Here is a 24,249-nt window from a genome sequence, read left to right as displayed (position 1 = left end):
TCTTTTGAAACTGATGTCAAAGAGTGTACTGCCTATATTCTCTTCTAGGAGACTTATTGTTTCAGGCCTAATCTTTAGGTCTTTGATCCATTTTGAGTTTATTTTTGTGAATGGTGAAAGAGAATGGTCAATTTTCATTCTTTTACGTGTGGCTGTCCAGTTTTCCCAGCACCATTTGTTGAAGAGACTTTCTTTTCTCCATTGTATGCCCTCAGCTCCTTTGTCAAAGATTAGCTGTCCATAGATGTGTGGTTTTATTTCTGGGCTTTCAATTCTGTTCCATTGATCTGTGCATTTTTATGTCCAAAAGCTATGTCCTGAACCTGCAGTTGGACTTGACTTGTATGTGCTTTGTGTTCATCTTTTTGCAGAGCATATAGAATTGGGCAATGCAGGGATGTCAAAGTGCTTAGGCTGATCTCCTTGGGAACGGTGGAGGAGATCATGTACTTACGACAGGTGTACAAGCAGGTAAATATATTCCCCTTTTTCTAAGAAGTAAACATTTGTCTGTTTTCAAAAATTAGTAACAAATATGTGTAAAAATATGTTTTTAATTTTATTCTAACTATAATGTGGAATTTAATAAGATTATGAAATACACTCTAGAATACACTTCCATAAAGCAGATTATTTCTTAGACTCATTGAATTTTAGAGCTGAAACTTTCTTAGAGTGATACATCTTAAACTTTAATGTGCTCATGAATCACCTAGGGATCTTTAAAATACAGATTCTGATTTAGTGGGTCTGGGTGGAGCCCAAGATTCTGCATTTTTAACAAGCTCCAGGAAGTGCCAACACTACTAATCTATTGACCACAATTTGAGTAGCAAGGTCACAGCTCCGCCAAACTCTGAGCCAAGACATAATGGTATGCCACAGATGGAATACAGGTGCATTGAAACATTGATCCCACAGCTCTCCGGGCAACCAGCTTCCAGCCTTGAGTAACAACTTCTGTTTACTCCGGGTAGATGTTCATATGTTACCTTTCTGTATGTGCCATGACATGAAGAAGACTGGGGAGAAGTGCCTTGGAGATATCTAATGTAACCATTTCATATTGTAGATAATGAAACTGGGACCCAGAGACACTCCAGTAAATGGAATTATGGGAATAGAACTCAAGTGTTCGCCCTACTGTGCTGGTGCTTTTAGTATTCATCTAAAATTGCATGAATTCTTTCATATCCTTAGGGTATCGATTACTACTCTATTTATGCCTCTAAATAAACAAAGTTTATTTAGTTTATAACTGCTCACTTGAGAAGATCTGGAATGAGGTTCATGTTTAATTATAAATGTTAAATTTGAATTACTCCCTATATATTCAGTTGGCATCTATTTAAGAGCAAACATTTGCCATGTGTGGTGGTACTTAACCTAAGAATGATCCAATCTTAAATGTATGCTATTTTCTAAATTCTAAAAATAGAATTGTACACAGCAGTTTTTGTTCTTTCTTAAAGCATTGAGCTCTGTCAGAAACGTTTCATTTTTTTGTGCCTTGGTATAGCACAACTACTTGAAAATTTTTTTTTAAGACGTAATTAACCAATCTTGGAAAAAAGTAGGATATTATTTTTTTCATCTTAGGTGTAGTTCTTTAGAATATTATCTTAGCTTTGTCACAAGTAAAAGTCTTTCCTCAATCACATAGTAATTTTTCTCAATCTCATTACTATATATATTTCCTTTTTACCTATTCATCTGACTCATTTAATGAAATAATCTGGCCTGTTATATATTATATAGTAATATATAATAAAAAGGCTTCAGAAGATGAGGGTAATTTAAGTTTTCAGAACTTTGTATGATCTAGTTACTTATTAAAATATTTTTAAAATTTGAGCCACTTCGGGCAGATTCAGCCATACAACTTGGTAGGCACAAATAAAGATAAGATGGCAATCATGTAAGGAAAAGTCATTACATGTGGTTTAAAGATTGATTGGGTGCAAATGGTGTACATACTCTACCCTCCCAAGTGTTTCTCAAATCTTTCGGGGGAAAAAACATCCAAAAATTATGTTTTAAAAACACCTATAAAAATTTTGGAAAGCAAGAAGAGTTCTCTCTGTGGCCCAGAAATTACGAGGAACCCTGAAAAACAAAAAGCAATCAGGATCCAATTGGAGGGAGAAACCAAGCTAAATTTGGTCAGAAAAAGACTACTGAAAAAAGTAGGTGCAACTTCTGGATATTCTAAGCTTAGACTAAGTCAGCAGATACTAAAAAAGAAGGGAGCTTTGGGGTGACGGTGGCACCTCCCCTTTAGGGTGTCATTGCTGATCTAGCAAGGTGGTTTAACCCTTACAATCTTACTCCCATTGTACCAAACTGCAGCCAACAGAGGTGTCTGCTCTCAAGTAGGAACAATAAATACTGGAAAACTCTGGAAGCAAAGAAGCAAGACAGAGCTCCAAATTTTTGCTGAAATCAAGAAGAAAGTGCCTCCATTCCTCAGAACGTTAGATACTTGCGCCTACCCTGGCCTTGAATAATCACTGCAGTAGGCTGAGAGAAGCGTGTAAGGCACTTGAAGACAGATGAATACCTGAAAAATAATTATTGCACACTTTAGGAAAATAAATACTATGAAAATGGCTCTCAGAGACATCAGGTCCTAATCCCTGGAACCTATAAATGTTACTTTACGTGGAAAAAAGGATCTTTGCAGATGTGATTAAATTAAGGAATTTTGAGATGGGGAGATTAGGCTGGACTATCCAGGTGGGCCCAAATCACAAGTGTCCTTATAAGAAAGAAGCAAAGGGAAATCTGACACAGACAGAAGAGACAGAGTGATGTGGTTGTGGGGGCCTGGAACTGGCCACCCCAAGATATGTCTCTTTGGCATGAGGATTATTTGGGGCTGGTTACTTTTAATACACTGCAGACAGGAAAGCAACTGAAAAGTAGAATTTACTTACCCTTTTTTTAAGAGACATTTACATTTGTAAAGGAAATCTCCATCTGTAAAGTTGTCTCTCTCTCTGTACCAGGAAGTAGGGGGGATGACCTTATCTCTAGAAATTCCTATCAATACAGAAGGCAAGGACTTAAATCTGCATAATAATCTTATTGCTGTTTATTGCACTTGTCTGGTAACCTCCTGTAACTGACTCCCCCCACCCCCAAAATCCTCCTTTGTCTTTAGCTGAATATGATATTTAAGGTGGTGGCTTCAGCCATTTTGGAGAGTTGCTCAGCTTGCCTGAGCCTCTCCCATGTATACAGGGTATAAAGCTTTGTTTAATTTTCTCCTGCTATTGTGTCCCTTGTGAATTTAATTTGTTCTCTGGCCAGAAGAACCCAGAGAGGGTAGAGGAAATGTCTTCCTCCCCTACATGGTCACATGGCTAAGGACTGCTGGCAGCCACCAGAAGCTGAAAAAGGCAAGGAATAGATTCTCCCTAGAGCCTCTGGAGGGAGTATGGCATCTTGATTTTGGACCAGTAATACTGATTTCAGACTTCTCTCTTCCAGAAGTGTAAGATAATAAATTTCTGTTGTTTTAGCCCACTAAGTTTGTGATAATTTGTTACAAGAGCCATAGGAACTAATACAGGCACTCAAAAAAAAAAAAGAAATTAACATTAAGGAAAACAGAATTAATAGAAAAGAGTAAAGGAGATTTTTAAAGAAATATTAATAATATTTTCAAAAGGTAAGTGAGGTTGTAGGATCCTGAAAAAAGAACAGACTACTAGGAAAAGAATCCATTAGAGATCCAGAAAATGAAAAACTCTGGAATAGGCTAAGTAACAAAGACCAAAGTTTTCATATAAAAGAAAAGTCAAACAATTCTTCTAGATTACAGAGCAAAAGGACAGAGATAGAATACATGTAAGAAAAGTTAGGGGAAATGCATGCTAGATCTAGAAGTCTAATATCAGTCTTATAGTTGAAGAAGCTAACAAAAGGAAGAGAAGGGAAGAAACCCTAAATAAAGAAAGCAACATAAAAAGTAGAAAACAAGAGTCCACAGATTATATGGGCCCACCCAATGCTAAATAGGATGAATGAAAATAGACCTACACTTACACCGTCTTAACTGCAAAACACCAGAGATAAAATGAGAAGTCCTTAAAATTTCTAGAGATAACTTTCTGGAGAGAAAAGTTATGTGCAGTAGTGCAGTTGGCCCTCCATATCCACAGGTTCTGCATCCAAGCATCCAACCAGCTGCAGATCAGGCCTACGATCACTGCATCATTACTGAACACATACAGACTTTATTTTCTCATCATTATTTCCTAAGCAATATAGCATAACAATTATTTACATAGCATTTACATTGTATTAAGTATTATAAGTAATCAAGAGATAATTTAAAGTATAAGGGAGGATATGCATATGTTATCTGCAAATACTGTGCCATTTTATAATAAAGGACTTGAGCGTCCTTGGATTTTGGCATCCCAGTATAGTCCTGGAACCAATCCCCCGCAGACACGGAGGGGTGACTGTACTAGAATTAGATAGACATCTAACTTCCTATTAGTGATACTGGATACTTAGAAGCAATAACTACAAATGAGGGAAGATAATAGCCCTACATTGTCAATAAAGTGAATTTTTAATCAAAACTTTCTCACAAAGAAAGATCCCGGCCTAGATGACTTCAGCAGTGAATTCTATCAAACATTTAATATTCTTTTTGAAGGCAGAGGAGGAGGGAACACTTCCAATTTACTTTAGAAAGATAGAAGAATCCTGATATCAAAACTTGACAAAGAGATTACAAGAACAGAAAATTACAGAACAATATCTCTCATGAACTTAAATGGAGAAATCTTTGACAAAGTCTCTCTTAGAAATTGAATTATCTCTCTCTCCCTGACCCCAGAAAAAGAGACCTTGAAGTCCTAACCCCTGGTACCTGTGAAGAGGATTTTATTTGGAAGTAGAGTCTTTGCAGATGTAATTAAGTTAAGATGAGATCGTAGTGAATTAGGGTTGGCCCTAATCCAATGACTGATATCCTTATAAGAGGGAAATTTGAATACAGACAGACATAGGGAGAATGCATGTGATAACGGAACCAAAGATTGGAGTGATGCAGCTGCAAACCAAGGAATGCCAGAGGTTGTAGTTCTTTTTGTCGAGAAAAAAGAACAAAGCTGCAGGTATCACACTCCCTGACTTCAAAATAGACTACAAAGCTATAGTAATCAAAACAGCATAGTACTGGCAGAAAAACAGACACACAGATCAATGGGATAGAATTGAAGTCCAGAAGTAAACCCACACATCCATGGACAGCTAATTTTTGACAAACGGACCAAGAACATACAATGGAGAAAGGAGAGTCTCTTCAATAAATGGTGTTGGGAAAACTGGACAGCCACATGCAAAAGAATGAAAGTAGACCATTATCTTATACCACACACAAAAATTAACTCAAAATGGATTAAAGACTTGAATGTAAGACCTGTAACCATAATAATCCTAGGAGAAAACATGGGTGGTACACTCTTTGACATCAGTCTTAGCGGTATCTTTTTTGAATATTGTTTCTCCTCAGGCAAGAGAAACAAAAGAAAAAATAAACAAGTAGGGCTACATCAGACTAAAAAGCTTATGCATGGCAAAGGAAACCATCAAAATAAAAAGACAACACACCAACTGGGAGAAAATATTTGCAAATCATATATTTGACAAGGGGTTAATTTCCAAAATACATAAAGAACTCATACAACTGAACAACAAAAAAAGCAGCAACTCAGTCAAAAAATGGACAAAAGATATGAACAGACATCTTCCAAAGAAGATATACAGATGGCCAACAGGCACATGAAAAGATGTTCAGTATCACTAATTATTAGGGAAATGCAAATCAGAACTACAATGAGATATCACCTTACACCCATCAAAATGGCTATAATTAACAAGACAAGAAATAATGAGTGTTAGAGAGGGTGTGGAGAAAAGCGAACTCTCATACACTGCTGGTGGGAGTGTAAACTGGTACAGCCACTACAGAAAACAGTATGGCGATTTCTCAAAAAATTAAAAATAGAAATACCATGTGATCCAGCCGTCCCACTACTGAGTATTTATCCAAAGAATGTGAAATCACTATTTCAAAAAGATATATGCACCCCTATGTTCATCACAGCATTATTCACAATAGCCAAGACTTGGAAGCAACCTTGGTGCCCATCAAGGGATGAGTGGATAAAGAAGATGTGATATATGTATACACACACACACACACAGTGAAATACACTCAGCTATAAAAAAGACAAAATTGCGTCACTTGCAACAACATGGATGGAAATTGAAGGCTTTATGCTAAGTGAAATGTCAGACAGAGAAATCAAATACCACATGATTTCACTTGTATGTGAAAGATAAACACATAGATAAGGAGAACAGGTTGGTGATTACCAGAGGGGAAGAGGGTAGAGCGAGGGTGAAAGAGCTAAAGGAGCACGTCTGTGTGTATATATATATAGCGACACATAAAACTAGACCATTGGTGGTGAACATGATGCAGTCTATATAGAAGCTGAAATAGAGTGATGTACACCTGAAATTTACACACTGCTATAGGGCAATATGACCTCAATAAAATAATTAAAGGAGAAAAAAAAGAATGCCCAGGATCACCAGCAACCACTAGAAGCTAGGAAGAGGAAAGAAAGGGTCTTCCCTTAGGACTTTCAGAGAGAGCATGGCCCTGCCAACACCTTAATTTTAGACTTGTAGAGCTTTCTCTTCTCTTCTATTTATTTCTTCAATCTGTGTGGACTCATGGGATCCTATTTTAGTAACAGATTACAGCCTACTGAATATCACTATTTATTTTGATGTTCAAACTGTCTCATTTTTGGCCAGTGGGAACCCCTTCAAGGTGGCTTCTGTGTCATTTTGACAAGCCCCATCATTCTTTTTGCACGTCCTTGCTATGGTAGGTTTAATAATGGTCCCCTCAAAGATATCCACAACCTAATCCTCTGAACCCACCTGGATTATCTGGATGGGCCCAATGTAATCACCAGGGGTCCTTATAAAGGGAGAAGGATGGGCAGGAGGGTCAGAGAAAGGAGAGAAGATGTGACAGCAGAAGCAGAGGGTCAGAGAAAAAGATATGAAGATGCTACCTACTGGCCTTGAAGGTGGAGGAAGGGGTCATGAACTCCTTAACATGACGAACATTCCTTTTCTTCTATTTAATTCTTGCATATCTTTTATATTGCTGTGAAGAAATCCAATTTTGTAGTTTTCTTGAGCTAGAAACTAAGCTACATTTTCTAATTACTGATTTTTTTCCCTACTCTCTTGAATTCCAACATGATTTTTTTGTAGTTAGCCCACAGATGGATGCATCTGGCCTTCATGTTTACTAGAGCCACTTTAGATAACTTGTTTTAAGTACAAAATAATGTGCCTTCTATAAATTTTGTAATAAAACGTTGGTAGGCAATTATAAAGATTCAGATTAATGCTTACAGATTACTTTGGTGATTGTATTTGGTAACCCTGCAGTCTGACAATATCGTGTTTAAGGGAGAGTCAGTAGCAAGGGTGACATCATCGGGGAGCTGGGCCGTGAGATGCGTCAGTTGCTATTGTGATTCTGTATTCCCAGGACTAGAGCCCGTGTTTCTGGGACATTGATATCAAACTGATCAAGTCGGTATGGTGATCCATAGCTTCTTCAAACTAAGGTCTCAAGGGTCTTGTTTTAAGAGGGACATCTTGGAGATGAAAAATTGTTACAAGTATAAATTTTGGATTCAGCCAAACCCAGGTATAAATTCTTGAAATGACACTTCCTAGCTGGGCAGCTGCGAGCAAGGCACTTCATTTCTCTAAACTTAAGTTTCTTTATTTCTAAAAGAGAGATGATGATGTCTTATAGGGTTGTAGGGATTAAAAGAGAATGTAAAAGTCTTACACATGTAGTAAGTAGCAGCTAAAGAGTAGCAATAAGTAGCAGCTGTAGTTAATAAGAATAATTTTAGTTGCCTAGAGTAATTTATTCCTGTGCAAATCAGCTCTGATGAAAATCAATAAAGTACCGCCTCTTACTAATCCTTCCATCAACAGTAGACTGAAGTTATTTTTTATTCTGTGCATTCTTTGTTTCTCCCAAGAAACAAAGTGTACATAGGGTTAATCAGATTATATTCACATTACATTTAGTAAAACACCCAATAAAGAAAGAAGCACATTCATGTTGATACTGAAGTGGTCCATGTCAGTGTTCTTTCTGTAGTCACAGTTGTTTCAAAGATGCAGTGTTTCTAAACAGTGATTGGGTTTTTGCTGTTAGTTGACAATGTAACCATGGCCACAGTTAGTTTGGCAACAACATTATCGTCATATAATTGCTTTAGATTTTAATTTAACTTTGGTGATACAGTGCTTATTTGTGCCAGTTTTAGTAGTTCTATTGTAATAAGAGTCTAGAAAGGAGAAAAGTGTATTCAAATGTATGCCTTTATTATGAAACATTTTACATCAGGTGGCTATTCCATAGAGATGTGATCTTGACTCAATTGGTAGAAAACAGATAAAATAGGAAATGGAAGATCTCTTCTTCAATAAGGCCGTCCAGATTATTATTATTTTACCATAATGGCAATGTCTGCTAGGGAAATTAAAATTTCCTCTCTAAGGAGATTCTGCCTACTCCAGCTAAAGCTGTGTATATACAGGGAATGCCAGGAAAGTCTGACGTATTGTTTGAGCAAACACTTCAAAAACATCTTGTGTTTTTTCTGTTTTAGCAACTTCACTGTGTGGTGGTCGGAAGTGAAAATGCCAAGCGATATTTTGAAGCAGTTCAAGGATCAAAAGAGCATCAAGGAGAGCTTTTTGGGGTCTATAATCTCTTCAAACTAAGGTCCCACGAGTCTTGTCTTACCAGGGACATCCTGGAGGTGTGAAATTGTTCTCTGACCTTTTCAATATGTTAAACACAGTTATTTCCCTCAGGAAACTTGAAATAGAATTGCTGGTGCCTTTTCAGAGGAATTTTTGGTTTACTTATAAAAAATGCCTTATGTTTAAATTTCTTCTTTTAGAGAAATAGGAAATGAATTGTTGTACCTCTAAACTAAGATTTTCCCATGCGTAGTTATAAATAAGATACACACAAAAATACAGATACATGTACTAGGCCGTGTGACTTCCAAGGCGATTTTCAGACTAGCGAAGAGAAATTTATTATTTTGAAAACAGCTGTTGAAGTCAAGAACTAAAAAAGACTTTTCTAAATAAACAAAAATATAAAATATGTTTTGATTAAGTGACCAAATACTCCCTGAGATTCACCCTCATGTCTCACAGAGATTTTTGTTTTCTGTTCCCAATAAAAATTCCACACCAATATTTCAAACTCTCCCAGTTGTGTTCATCCTCAGCACACAGATGTTTCTTATTCCTCAAATAGGATATTTATGTCCTTTTAAAAAAGTCTTTTAAATTCTTTAATATACCAGAATACTAAGGATATTAACCTATTTTCTAGTTGATAATGACAGGAGTTTCATAAAATCGTGGAATATCATCTTTTGCAACCCTCTCATCATAGAGATGAGGAAACTAAGTCTCAGAAAATTTAAGAATATATCCCTGAAGTTCCAGGACTTTGTTGTAAAACCTTAATGTACTTCATTTATCAACTAAGTACCATAGAAACAGTTCAAGGAACACTTGGTCCCTGTTCTTCAAGAACTTGGACCTTCTTGACAGGAGGTGGAAGAGAACGTTTACGTAATGAACGTGTGATGTCAGTGAGCGTGTGTTAGCAGGTTCAGTAGCAATTCAGAGTGATCACTGAGGGACGGGGAGAGGAAGGTATATATTATTTGTGTCTTGTGAATATTACAACTCTTACACAATGTCTGATGTATACTGCTGAGTTTTTATTTTATAGTAACTATTTGGTTCTGAATTGAGTAGTCCATTTAAAGTCCCCCTTTCTCTCTTTTTCTTGTTTTGAATATGCCGTTTCTTTCATGGACTTGTTCTTTCCCATTCCTCTTCTCTAATCAATAGCCTTGTTTGTCCTCCAGGCCCCCCTCAGAACCTACCTCCATTTCAGAGCTCTACCCAACATACCAGCCTATAGCCATGTTTCTAATTTGAAATCATTTTCTATAAAATATTTTAGCATTATAGTACTTATCCTGTTTTTTGCCATATATCAAATAGTTTAGTTCTCTATTTTATCAGAATAGCCACCTTTGTTAAACAAGTGTTAGATAAGATATTCAGCATGACAAATTATTAACCTTGTTCTCTGGTTGTCCTAAGTATATCTTGTTTCTCCCCCAGGATTGTTTATTAGTGACAGGACCCTCCATGTACTATATTTTGTTTATGGTAAAATGTGTTCAACTTCTTGCGAAGCGCATCATCAGCACTCGATTATTCAATTAAATTTTGAATTAAAATTTCTCATTTGTATCAACTAGAATTTAAAATTGTTCATGCCTGATTAGATTCGTGCTCCTTTTGGCCAGATGATGTTTTAAAATATTATTATTCTAAGCAGTGTACAATGGAAGCTTATCTTATAAAGGAAGTATTTCCTGTGATACATTTTTAATTTTTAAAGGTTGTAGAAAATCCCTTTTAAAATGTCTTAAGATGTAGAAATTTGAATTTATAGAACACTTTTAATCTGATGACTTCTGGGCAATTTTGTCCTATTTTGCATTGACTTTCTGTTATCTATATCATGATTTCCCTTTAGAGATAGATATTGAGAGTTAATTTTACAAATATTTATTGAGTATATGCTAAATATCAGGTACATCATAGAGCAAGGCATGCAGAAATTAATAAAATAGACAAAAAATCCTGCCTGCAAAAAATTTACATTCTATTTGAGGGAGACAAATAATAAACAGAAAAAATAAGTGAAGCATATAGTGTAGCATGATGATAGGTTGTAAGGATAGAAATAGAGCAGGTGGAAGATGAAGCAGTTCTGAAGATCTCGCGCACAGCGTAGTGATTATAGTCAACAATACTGTATGATAGACTTCAAAATTGCTAAGGGACTAGATCTTAAGTGTTCTCACCACAAAAACGAAATGATAGCTATGTGACTTGATAGAGGTGTTAGCTAAAGCTACAGGGGAATGATATTGCAATATATAAATGTGTCAAATCAACACATTGTCCACCTTAAGTGTCCCCAGTGTTATATGTAAATTGTATCTCAATAAAAAAAGATAGAGTGGGGAAGGGAAATAGGGAGACTGTCCAGGAAAGAGTGCTGCAATTTTAGATGGGATAGCCAAGGCAGTGCTCCCTGAGGTTGCGTTTGATTTTTTGAGGAGACGAGGGCAGAAGATGTGTTTTAGACAGAGGAACAAATGCACAGCCTCTGAGGGAGGAACATGCCCAGCATGACTTCCAAATGACAGGGAGGCCAGAGTGGCTGGAGTGGAGTAAGCAAGAGAGCCAAAGACGGGGCCAGAGAGATGACAGGAAGCCAGATCATGCAGGGACTTTGACTTTGAGTGAGACAAAAAGCAATTAGAGGTCTCTGAACAGAAGAATGACAGATCTGATCTAAAGCATCTAGACTAAATATTAAGAATTAGACTGTGCAAGTACAAGAGCAGAAGCAAGAAGACAAGTAGGAGGATACTGCAGTAATCCAGCCAAGAGAATATGGTGGTTTGGGCCAGTTTCATAGTGGTGGATGGCCTGAGAAGTGGCTGGATTCTGGATATATATTACCCAGGTGGGGCTCACAGGATTTGCTAATGGATCAGATATAGCGTATGAGAAAAGAGTTAAGGATGACTCCAAGGTGTTTGGCCTGAGCAGCAGAAGACTGGAGTTGCCATTTACCTATCATAAAGGGATTCTGATAGCTTGAGGATTTCTGATGCTGCCAGTTGCAGCTGTTGTAGCCATTTAGCTTCTGTTGGAAAAAAAAAAGGCAGTACTGTGAAGGAGGCTTCCCATTCCCTTACAGTAATAGCCTATAGGCATTGAGAGAAAAGCTCTCAAGGGCAGTTCAGGAACTGTTTATCGTTCTCTAGAGCTCTGTGGGGAGATTCTCACTTGTTGCCCTGGATATCAGGCCATTGGTATATCTGTGTATTTGTAAGTAGGGCATTTGTAGCCCTGGTGATAGTAGTATTGTTTTCTCGTGTTCTATCAATAAATAAAGCCTTAAAAAGTGAAATAAATTGATTTCCTTTTGAAGAATAATTTAATATTCTAGAATCTAGGCCATTAAATACCTCTGCTCAAGGACATACCAAAAGCTTTAAAAGCATAAATACTTTCCCAAAAGATGTAGCAAGTCTATTATATAATGGTCTTTTATTTTTAGTTTCGTGTTAGATGGACCTTTTTATTTTGATGTCTACTACACCGAAGGAATCACTAAGCATATTTTAATGAATATGAACAATAAATACACTAGTAATATAGGCTAGAATGTCAAGTTCCCAATACTCAACATTATCTGTGATTGTTTGAAATGTTGCTAATATGTCCTTACTATAATTATTATATAGACATGGTTATTATGGATATTGTTACTGGGTAAATATATAACATTTTTTCACTTTACCCCCCCACTAGAGCTTTTAGTGGAGTTGGCTGAAAAACATAATTAGTTTTCTATCTGAAAAAGTAAGCTTTAAGACAAGAAGTAGGAGTATTTTATGGCCCAGCTCACTTCTGGTATGTCTCCCTACTACCTAAGAGTTATGAGTATTTTTAAATGTTTTCTAAACTGTATATGAGTTCCTTAATTAGAAAATTGAAAAATAGCGTTAAGAGAGCTAAAGCAAGCTGCACTCTGTTGTCCTTTCTTAACTCCCAAGTTTTAGCATGCCGTCGCTTGTGTTTATCTGGGGTTTTTCACCCCATATATTACACAGTTATTTGCATTCTTCACAGAGAGAAGGCCAAGTGGAAGCTGGGATTATGACAGCCACAACTTGGTTGAAAGAGGAACCTCGAGTACACAAACCAGAAACAGTAAGCCATTTTTGAATCTGTAGCCTAGAATTTCTAGAAAAGATGTACTGTGAAAATTTTGTTTCTTTTCCTTTTTCATTTATTTCTCAATGAGTAAAGAAAATGTCTTTATGGGGCCGGCCCCCGTGGCCGAGTGGTTAAGTTCGCACACTCCGCTTCGGCGGCCCAGGGTTTCACCAGTTCGTATCCCGGGCGCGGACGTAGCATCGCTCATCAACCCATGGTGAGGCAGCGTCCCGCATGCCACAACTAGAAGGACCCACAACTAAAATATACAGCTATGCACCACGGGGATTTGGGGAGAAAAAGAAAAAAAAAAAGCCAAGTTCTTTAAAAAAAAAAATCAAGGACAAAAAGTCAGAGGCCTGTCAGTAAAATTAATAATTTAGGCTAATTTAACATTTCATATCATAAAAACAAATTCAGGAGCAATCATCAGGCATTTACATCCAAACTGGAATTTTAACTATACCAAACTGTAAATTCAAAATTAAATACACTGTAAAGGTGACCAGTCCAACCTAAATAAATAATTTTTTACTAAATAACAAATTAAATGGAAAAATAGTAATCAATGCACATTTAAGATGATTAAATCCGGACATCAGAATCATTCTCTGACCCAAGCAGACCCTCTATTTCGTTTGAATCCTTGATCTTGTGGTCTTTTTAGTAGTTTCTCATCTCATATTCTACAAATCCTGTGTTGTCATCATTAGGCCTTTTTTAAAAGTAAAGAATATGCATGGAAGGTTTTTTTGTTATTGTTGTTGCTGGTTTTTTCTTGTTTGTTTTGGGGACTTAACTATAAATTTATACCAGCCCAATGATTTGTCATATGGAGTGAATATTTTTCTAAGTTTATAGAAATACATGAATATCAAGTGTTGGCAGAAGTATTACTGGATAATACTTTCCCTAAATCTTTTGCTAATAAAGTCTCAGTTTTAAGAAACTGAAGGATATATTTTAGTTCTGATTTATGTGAATAAAATAATTATTGGATTAAATTTTTAGCAAATTTTACTTAGTATCTTCAATATTTTCTTTATTTCTAGTGGTCAAGATCGCATCATATCTCATTCTTATTTTTAATCAATTAGAACTATTTTCCAGTTGTGAACTCTACTTCGTTAACTCCTACAAATTTGTTTTGTTGGCAAAGCATGATTAGAAGTATCTGCTGGACTGCAGTAAGCAATAAATTGTGTGCTTTTCACTTTTGAGACCAGAATCGGCCCCAGCATCTTAGCAGCTGACCACTCTGCTCTGTGCTTTTCTTATAAATCATTTGATCATGTGGTATTGTAGTTTAAACTTTTCTTTGTTTTTGAAAGTTATTCAACTTGAAAAGAGAAAGAGTGTACCAGACAGAACATTAAATACTTTACATTTATTTATTAAATTTTGTACTTTTAGAAAATACTAAGTGAGGTACTTGTATATAAATCATCTGCCCAAATTTAATTCCCTTCCTGTGTGATAAGTTTGATATTATTATCTCAGCATTTTCTAATGTTTCCATTATTGCTTCTTATATAGCCTAGAGAGCCTGACTGTCAAGAGCACAGAGGTCTAGAGCAACCTGCAGACCCACTGGCCAAAGAGGCATGTGATCTCTGCAGTGATTTCAGTGATGAGGAGGCAGTGGGAAACTCGAAACTAAAGACTGCTAAGAACAAACCACGGGACTCAAGTAAATCAGGTTTTCCCGCACAACTTACCTTACTCCAATGTGGTTTCTCTAACGTGTTTGAGACAACGTCTAAAGCAGTTGAGGATGGTGATGGAAATATTGCCTCTGATGATGAAAGTTCTGATGAACAACCCACGTGCCTTTCAACAGAAGCCAAAGATGTTGATTGTCATAAAAGTCGAGACTCTATTGGTATTTCAAGATATCGGAAATTAGCCAACACCCTAAATCCAAATGAAAAATGCATTTTTGATAAAAGTGAGAAGATTTTAGAACAGAAGATTTCTTCTGAGTCTGATGATGAGAAAAATTTTAAAAATACAACTGACCACCATTGCATTTTACAGAATGTCACAGAATCGGAAGATAGTGACGTCGTCTTTCCCACACAATATACAACTCAGAAAGTCCCTAAGAACAGTATAAGGTTTAAGCCACCTGTGGATGGATCTGAAGATTCTGAAACAGAAAACCCTGTAAAAATAAAAAATAATGGTGATTATAAAAAGACTGACTTCAGAGTAAATGGACTAATTTCAAAACAATTAAATCTTGAGAACCTGACCCTAAAACCTATCATGAAGAGAAAAGGCAGCAGTGATATTAGTGACGAGTCTGATGACATTGAAATTTCCTCCAAGTCAAGAGTAAGAAAGCAAAGAGCTACTACTTCTTTAAGGTTTAAGAGAAAAAAAGAAAAGAAAAGAGAACTTTACACTTTTCCTAAAACGGTGAAGAAAACAAACCAACTGTATGCAACAGACGGAGATTGTAATTCTCAGACTGTTGATGATTTTTCATCCTCAGATGATGATTTATCTGTTAGCGACATCACTTTCTCTAAACAGAGCCATAGACCAGAAACTATGAAAGATAGAATCAGTTTCTCTTCAAAATTGCCTAGCCATAAGAAAAATAGCACTTTCATACCCAGAAAACCAATGAAATTTTCGAATGAGAGAGTTGTCGATCAAGCGCAGATGTATGAATCAATGGATAAATTTTTAGGTAACTACAGATACATTCTGAAAACTTTTCTTTACATATTTGTTTTGTGCAATCAAATAGTTCTGTAAGAAATTCTTGAATTAGCTTATAAAATAGGTCTGCAATCAACATGCTATGTTGAAGCACAAATGAGGAAATGGGTGAGTGGCAGGACAAAGGGAAGACCACTCAGGTTGAGGTAGAGAACTTTGTCATCTACCCCAGGACCCCCTCCATGTGCCCCATCTGAATCACAGCTCCCCTACCCCTATAAAGACTAATTATTCTAACTTTTATAGTAATTACTTTTTGGCAATTTTTATGGTTTTATCACACAAATGTGTATCCCTAAACATTATAGTTTTGTCCTGCCTATTTTTAAAATCTTTATGTAATCTCTTTCAATCTATAAGATTCCTCTTGCTTCTCTTTCATTTCCTTATGATTTATCTGTTGAGGAACTTGAGCTATCTGCAGAGTTTTCCTCAATTTGCATTTTGCTGATTGTGTGCTATTGGTACAGTTGAACGTATTTCTCTGCCCTCTGTATTTCCTGCAAGTGAGCAGTTGGCTCCTGAGACTGTATCAAACTCCAGTTCAATCCCTTTGACAAAAGTTTGGCAAGACCATGGGAGGCACAAAATGTTTGCTGGTCTCTATAATCTTGGCAGCCAATGATGCTTAATGCCTGTAACTATTTATTCATTCAGGTTAGCAAAATGATATTTTCTACTTCTCTTATTTCTTCTTCATTTGTTTGTTAGAATGCTTCCATAAGGAGATACTTCCCCTCATCTACTATTACCCAGTAGTACAGTTCATACAGGGAAGGCAAAGAGACTTAATTCCTATCTTTACCAGTTTTTAGTATAATAAACGGATTCCCTATCATCCGTGGAGGATGACCCATTCTTTTCTTAAAATAGTATGAATTAATTGATTCAAACACATTTAATGAGTCTCAATTCACTGCAGTTAATATCATTGAGGCTCAATTGTCCCATCTTTGGACAGTGGGAGCCTTTGGACATGAGAATGTTGGTTCCTGAGACATTCTGACATGATGCTAGTCATCTTTGATTGCTATCTAGTATTACAAGATGTTCCAGGATCATCTATACATTTTCTGCCCCAGACCTAGAATCAGTCATTTCTCCAAGAAGTCTTGGTTTCATTTAGTGAGAAAGTGTGTTTCAAGACCGCAGTCTGGTGCTAGGAATGATTATTGCTACTACTAGCTTGGTCATTATTTCTGGGCCTTTTCACTGGACAGATTATTTTTGTGTGTATGTACATACATATATATTTATATGTACATATGTTTCTATTTATATGTGTGTGTATATATATATTTATACTTATGTGTATATTTATATATGTGTTTATGTACATATGTGTATTTTTATATATGATAAAATACATGATGAGTTTCTATTGATACTTCCATATTTATATTGATGCTTAACTTGAGAGTATAGAGCTTTTACTTAACCTCTTCTCTAGCACATTTGTATACCATTTCTTCCATACTGATAATCCTGGTTCTTAAGCATATAGGGAGTGATTTAATTATAACGTTCCATAATTACTCATTTGTTTTATCCCATATTACACAAAAGTCAAAGAATAAAAATACCACTACTACTGCACTATGATTCCTGGAAACATTAAGGGTTTTTTGCATGTGTTCTCCCATTTCTTCCCCATTTAAAATGGATGTACTGTGTTTACATTGTCAGAACATACGGACATTGCACTGTAAATGCCCCGCCTCTTAGACGTCATTATCCTTGTTTGCAGGTAACTATAAATTTAATGTTCCCCATCAGTCCCTATGTCAGTGTCTCTCGAGTAATTTTGGTCATCTGAAGCTTATTTTCTAGTAGTTCCCTCAGGAAGTGCTCATGAGAATAATATTCCCGAGATTCTTGTTGATAACAGTCTGTGCTCTTTATACTTAAAAGTCATTTTTGCTGGATATAAAATTCTTGGCTCACACTTTCTTTTCTTGAGTATCCTAAATATGTAGCTTCATTTTCTTCTGGCATGAAGTAGTGTGCCATCTGTTCATCTTTTTCCCCCTAGATGCACAAAGGGGTTTTTTTCTTTTCATTATTATTCAGTAGTTTTACTAGATTGTGTTTTGGTGTTTGTCTTAGTCGACTCAGGCTGCTATAAGAAAGTACCACAGACTGGGTGGCTTAAACATCATTTATTTCCCACAGTTCTGGAGGCTGGAAGTCCAAGATGAGGGTGCCAGCATGGTTTGGTTTGTGGTTATGGCCTCCTTCCTGATTTACAGATGGTTGCCTTCTTGCTATGTCCTCACATGGCAGAGAGGGAAATCACCTCTTGTGTCACTTCTTGTAAGGGCACTAATCGTTTTCATTAGAGCTCCATCTCTATGACCTAATTATCTCCCAAGGCCTAACCTCCAAATACCATTGCACTGGGAGCTTCAGCATAGGAATGTGGGGGGACACAAACATTCAGTCCATAGCAGTGTTGGTTATTCTGTGTCAATATTCTTATAGTGTAGTTTCAATTCGGTTTTTATTTCAGGAAAACGTTCTTATACTAGTATTTTTAGTTACTTATTCTATTCCTTTGGCTTTCTTCTTCAGGGACTCCTGTTACTCAAATGTTGGATCTTCTTTGCCTATCTTCAGTATTTGTTACATTCTCTGAAATCCTTTTTTATCTTTTTCATTTCTTTTTGCTCTTAAAAACATTCCTTCTAATTTTCTTAAAGCAGTATATACTGTGTTTCTTATGTTCCTTCTAGTTTAGTTTTCATTTCTGAAATATATATATATTTTTTAAGTTCTCTGTCTTTTCTGAGTTCTGTCACTTATTTCTGAGTTATTCTAATTCTGATTTATCTTGTTGGATCTTGTATTTTATCATTTTCTTAAAAATCTTTTACCTCATTTTGAAATCAGTTACAGTTTTAATCTGTTTGTGAGCATGGCTTTCTGGCATGTTGCCATTGTAGGAATATTATTCTGCTTATTCTCTTTTCTCTTGTAATAATTTTTAGGAGATTTGACCCTGTTGCTCATTTTTATAGAAATTATTTGCTTTGAATTTTTTAAATGAGACAGAGTTTAGGAAGTCCTTTCTAATGTCTCAGAGATCCCTATCTGGTATTCTGTGTATTGTTCAAAACCGTGGTGGAATTCTCTCCCATCTTTGCTCTAGACCTTCTCTTCCCCTTGTCCCTGTTCTTCCTATCCTGCTCATTTTGACCTCCCAGGAGCTTTTCCTCACTGCATGGCCCTGACCTGGGCAGGAGCTCTGGTGGGTCCATTTGGGGAGTTCTTAAGGGCTAGCCCGTGCTAGCCCCTTCAGGCCTTCTCCCCTGCGCCCCTTGCACCTAGTCAGTGTTGGAGAGCAGAAAACCTTCCCAGATTCAGCTGCTGTTCTCTAGGTGGCCCATTGTGCTTTCCAGTAAATACCTGTTGTCTATTCTGGGTTTCCTGTTCTCAGAGCCATCGGATGCCACCCTGTTGCTTCCTTCTTCCTTCACACAGACCCTTTGTAGCTGTTGGTGGCTTGTCCCCACATGCTTGTATTTTGGGGCTCATGGGGGTATCTCATCATCTAATTTTGTTGTAAGAGTTGTCATGGCTATAGTTTTGCTGTCTGTCTCAAGTAGGGATTCAGAGAGATTGGAAAACTACTTCCCCTGCCGCTACCATCTGCTGAGAATGTGTTAAGTGATGTTAAGACTTAGCATTGCTTCCAAGAGTGTTGGACTCAAAGAACTATGTGAAAGAAGCTGATATATAAGCGAAAATATTTTGATGTAGAAACCTTAATCATTGTGTTCACTTATTTACAAATAAAGCTTTCTTTTGTGGTTATTAGTAGTCTCCTTCAGAAGATGATTGTGGTGTGTGTTTTGATGGCTGTTGTAACTAAGTACTGGACTATCCTTTGATTTGTGCCCTACAGTTAGGTTTTAGGTTTGAGGAATTATTGCATAAACTATTTTTTAAATAATCGGCTGAGTTTTTTCACTTTTTGTGGGGGTTTTTTTACTGCATAAAATATGTCAATAGTTAGTGTGGAACTAATGCTACTTTGAATAATGCATAAAATATGTCATCAAAATTAAGAAAAATCTGAGTAAATTTTCTACCAGAACCATGCTTTTGATGGTTTTAATCTGTTGCCGTATATACTACCTAATGTTTGGAAATGTAAGAAGAGTATCATCTTAGTTGCTCTTTTAGTCTTGTTGTTTAACAGCAGGTTGTTTTCAGGTGATTGGCACTTCTGGTTGAGAGAGGTCCAGGGCTGAAACACACACGTGCTGAAGGTGGTGATTGAGGCTCTGGCCAGAGCTGTTGGAGGGAGCTGCTGCAGACCTCAGTTCTAGCCTTCTCTTTGATGACCACAATTTAAAAGTAAATTTTAGGTGCCTAGAGGCAAAGCAATAAAAAAATGTAGCCATTTTTTAAACTTCTTTCAGATAAAAGCTGTAAGTTAAATTTTTTCATTTCCTAAAAAGCTCCCAGTCTTGACATTCTCTGGGCATATGACAAAAACGACAAAACAGCAACAGTAAAACTGATCAAAGCCAACCAAATGAAACTCCCTGGTCCCCAGCCCCACTCCCGCCCCATCACTGTGGGCAGCGGAGGCGAGCGCTGTTCTTCAGATTCATAAACAATTTTTCTAAGTCAACAGAGACAACAAATACACACAGACAACCCTCCACCATGACTTTTCTCTTCGCCAAAACCCTCTTTTCAGGTTTAAATCTAAACATTGTTACCTAATCTCAGAAGTTCTCATAGTGATGAGAGGGAAAAGTCATTTCCAAGTTAACCTAGACCAATATATTTCAACTCTTTCTCTTTTCAGTGTTTTTAAAAAATAATAGTGTGATGTTAACGTACAAACAATATTTTTCTTAAAGATTAAAAATAAAACAAGCATAATCTGTTTTGTAGTGCATTGCTGATAATTTTTAAAGAATATGTGGAACCATATTGCTTCATAATGAGACATCACTTACTAAACATCAATTACTTCCTAGATGGTGTTCGGGAGGTGGCTTACATTCACTCGAACCAGAATGTGATCGGATCAAGCAGAGCTGAAAACCACATGAGCCGATGGGCAGCGCGTGACGTATTTGAATTGAAGCAGTTTTCCCAGCTTCCCGCTAACATAGCTGTTTGCACTTCTAAGGTAAGAAGGACATAGGGTAATGTCATCTTTGGTTTTTATCTCGTTTCACAGAAGTTAACAGGATCTTCTCTAAATACTCCCTCAAAAGTACCTCCTAAGACTATAGGTGACATACAAATAAGTATGAAAACAACACCATTTGGGGCACTATAGTCCCCAAAGATGTTTTATATTAAAAGACAAACCTATACAAAATGCCTAATAATGCTGAGTTGCTTAATACTTTCCATCGATAAAGATTGCCAAAAATGATGAATCTGAGGGAAACATGCAGTTAAATCAAAACCAAAATCACTTGTGCTCATATGGAAAAAAACACAGTGCATGATTAGATTTCCTCCAAAATTTGTCATCTAAAATGAAGACACACACAAAAACTAGCCTTATAAATAGAATTTATATTTTTAGCAAAAGAGTTTTTATAGTGTTAAAAATAATAAATAATTCCTAAGGGCTATTCTCATTTGAAATTGCTGTTATCTAGAAATAAAGCTTTGTTATATAAATAAATTTATATTTATTTAAATTTAAATTTATAAATAAATGTGTTATTTGTACATAGTCTCTTTCATCAAAAGTTTTAAAAAATATTTCCTTGTCTTTGTCTTATTACTCTTTATTAATTCCTAAGAGCTAGGTGTCTGTGGAGTAGTTTTTCGACCCCTTATGTATAGGAGTTAAAAATGTGTACGGTAGGGGCCAGCTGGTGGCGTAGCAGTTAAATTCGCTCACTGTGCTTCCGCCCGGGGTCCCCCAGCCCAGATCCCAAGCGTGGACCTACACACCGCTCATCAAGCCATGCTGTGGCAGGTGTCCCACATATGAAATAGAGGAAGGTGGGCACAGATGTTAGCTCAGGGACAATTTTCCTCAGCAAAAAAAGAGGAAGATTGGCAGCAGATGTTAGTTCAGAGCTAATCTTATTCAAAAAAAAGAAAGAAAAAAATGTGTACTGTATGCAACAATGATACTTTATTTCAAGTTAGTACTACTTTTAAGAATGAAGGGGGGAAATGCTTCTGAACTGTCAAGCTGTCTTTATTTACTTGTACCTCGTCTGATTCAACAAAGGATTTGGACTTCTTAACAGTAAAATCAGAATACAAAATGCAGTTGAGGCCCATGGAAAATATAAATTAAACTGGAAGTTCAAGACTGGCAGAAAGTTAGAATGCAGATGTAAAACACATAGTGTTCTTACCCACATATTTTTTTAAAATGACAAATTTCAGTGAGTTTCCTGGTAGACAAAACAAAGGAAATAAATAATTTATTTCGTGTCTTCTCATCTAGTGCGTTTGGAAACATGTGGGCAGTTGGGTGGTCGCAATGCCCCAGTGCCCGACTGCATTAAGGTCTGGAGGCCAGGACTGCTAAATGGCTGTCCAGGGGAGGCACGTCCACATGCCAAGAATTGTTCTACCCAAATGCCGTAACCCCTGACAAGAAACACAGAGCTAAGTGGTGGTTCCTAAGGGAAAAATACCAGCTCTTCTAGGGAAGAGGGGAGTCTTCCCTAGCACTGAGTTTGAAGGAAATTTGTCACCTGGGGTTTTCAGTGGGGACCACTCAATGATCTGGGGAACAGTCACTTGTCTTAGAATATCCTTAGAGGCGGCGTAATGATGGACTTTGAAACACTGTGCTTTTAGCATGTTGCAGTTTAGTGCAAAGGCCCCATGCCAGAGTACAGCCCACAGAGGTGTTCTTCCAGGGCCCGAGGATGCTGGGTTTTGATATTCCCATTTGATCTAGGAATATACCACATCTCAACCAACACTGTAGACGGCATTTCTACAGTTTGACTACCTTGTAGTAGCTCTCTGAAAAACGTAAGCAGAAATATGCTGGCTTTGCCAAAAATTTGCTGTATTAGAATGAAAAGCATTTCAGAATCTTTTTTTTTTAATTTTTCTTTTTTTTTGAGGAAGATTAGCCCTGAGCTAACATCTGCTGCCAATCCTCCTCTTTTTGCTGAGAAAGACTGGCCCTGAGCTCACATCTGTGCCCATCTTCCTCTACTTTATATGTGGGATGCCTGCCACAGCATGGTGTGCCAAGAAGTGCTGTGCCCGTGTCTGGGATCTGAACCAGCAAACCCCGGGCCTCCGAAGCAGAGCTGCAAACTTAACTGCTGCGCTACCGGGCCGGCCCCTCAGGATCTTTTAAACAGGCAGCTAAATTTTTATATTGGGCTTTTTTTAAAGCCATGCTCTTTTTTGTTTAACCATGCCCTTTTCCAGACAAACAAATTTTAATGTGAAAAGGTCAGATAATTTGGCAAACTCCTGTGGTAGATGTTAATGAAATAATTTAATGATATTGGTTGTTAGCTTATTTAAATATTTCTCAGAGAAGAAATTTATATCTATATAATTTCTCCCAAAATGTACCTGAGAAGCAACCCCTAGATATAGAAGCAATGAAGTCCCTTCAGAACCTTCTTAAGGGAAGTTGTAAAAATCAAAATGCTAGAAATATACTTTGCCTTTAATTGGTGGGGGCTGGGGACAGGGGAGTTCCTTTATCCTTATATTAGCAATACCAGTAGTTTTCAACCTTTTCCAGCCACAAAATCCTTTTTTTGTGTGTATGAGGAAGATTGGCTCTGAGTTAACATGTATTGCCAATCTTCCTCTTTTTGCTTGAGGAATATTTTTGCTGAGCTAATGTCTGTGCCCGTCTTCCCTCTCTTTCGTTTGTGGGACACCGCCTCAGCATGGCTTGATGGGCAATGTGTATGTCCACACCTGGGATGCAAACCTGCAAACCCCAGGCCACCAAAGCAGAGCGTGTGAACTTAAGTAGTACGCCACTGGGCCAGCCCCCAGCCCCAACATCCTTGAGGTGGACAGCACAATCTCATCAGAAACCTTGTCTCTTCACAGTGGTTTTCAGAGTAAGAGACATTTTTTACCAGGAAACAAATTGGAATATCCACTCCCTGGGTTTCTAATCTGCACTTTGAGGCCATATAGCTCCCCCACCACACATGGACCAACTCAGTAGACCTTTTTCAGGATATATGAAGAAATTTGTTGTTTAATGACCAAACCCTGATGGGTGTAAAATATTCAGGGAAGTCTTAAAGCCACTAAGCAGGAGGTCCAATCCCATGCCACTAATGTTGACTAGCCAAGGATGGTCCGTATAAGCCTGCTCGTCTCGGTGGCTGACTTCTCTAAGTACTATGTCATACAGTAAAATTACAGCAGAGGAAGACTCAATCCCTCCGAGTTGACCTATACCATTTAATGCACCAGGGTAACACATAGCTGTAAGTCATATAGCTGTAATCATATAGCTGTAGTCATATAGCTGTAATCATATAGCTGTAATCATATAGCTGTAGTCATACAGCTGTAAGTCATATAGCTGTAATCATA

The 24,249-nt window shown here is 37.1% G+C and overlaps 1 protein-coding gene across 8 annotated transcripts in view; it reads left to right on the top strand.

The window, feature by feature from the left end:
* The window catches only part of ERCC6L2 (ERCC excision repair 6 like 2), a 127,104-nt gene that overhangs the window by 74,961 nt on the left and 27,894 nt on the right, over positions 1-24,249 (top strand). For all 8 annotated transcript variants that reach the window (XM_046663784.1, XM_046663787.1, XM_046663785.1 and 5 more), the window contains exons 13-17: positions 372-471; positions 8,748-8,900; positions 12,898-12,978; positions 14,521-15,682; positions 20,709-20,863. In XM_046663784.1, the coding sequence (XP_046519740.1) occupies positions 372-471; positions 8,748-8,900; positions 12,898-12,978; positions 14,521-15,682; positions 20,709-20,863 (1,651 nt within the window). The remainder of the gene's footprint in view (positions 1-371; positions 472-8,747; positions 8,901-12,897; positions 12,979-14,520; positions 15,683-20,708; positions 20,864-24,249) is intronic.

This window comes from Equus quagga, chromosome 6 (genome assembly GCF_021613505.1).
Source record: "Equus quagga isolate Etosha38 chromosome 6, UCLA_HA_Equagga_1.0, whole genome shotgun sequence".
NCBI classification, from domain to species: Eukaryota; Metazoa; Chordata; class Mammalia; order Perissodactyla; family Equidae; genus Equus; species Equus quagga.
This window is presented reverse-complemented; position numbering and strand designations above follow the sequence as displayed.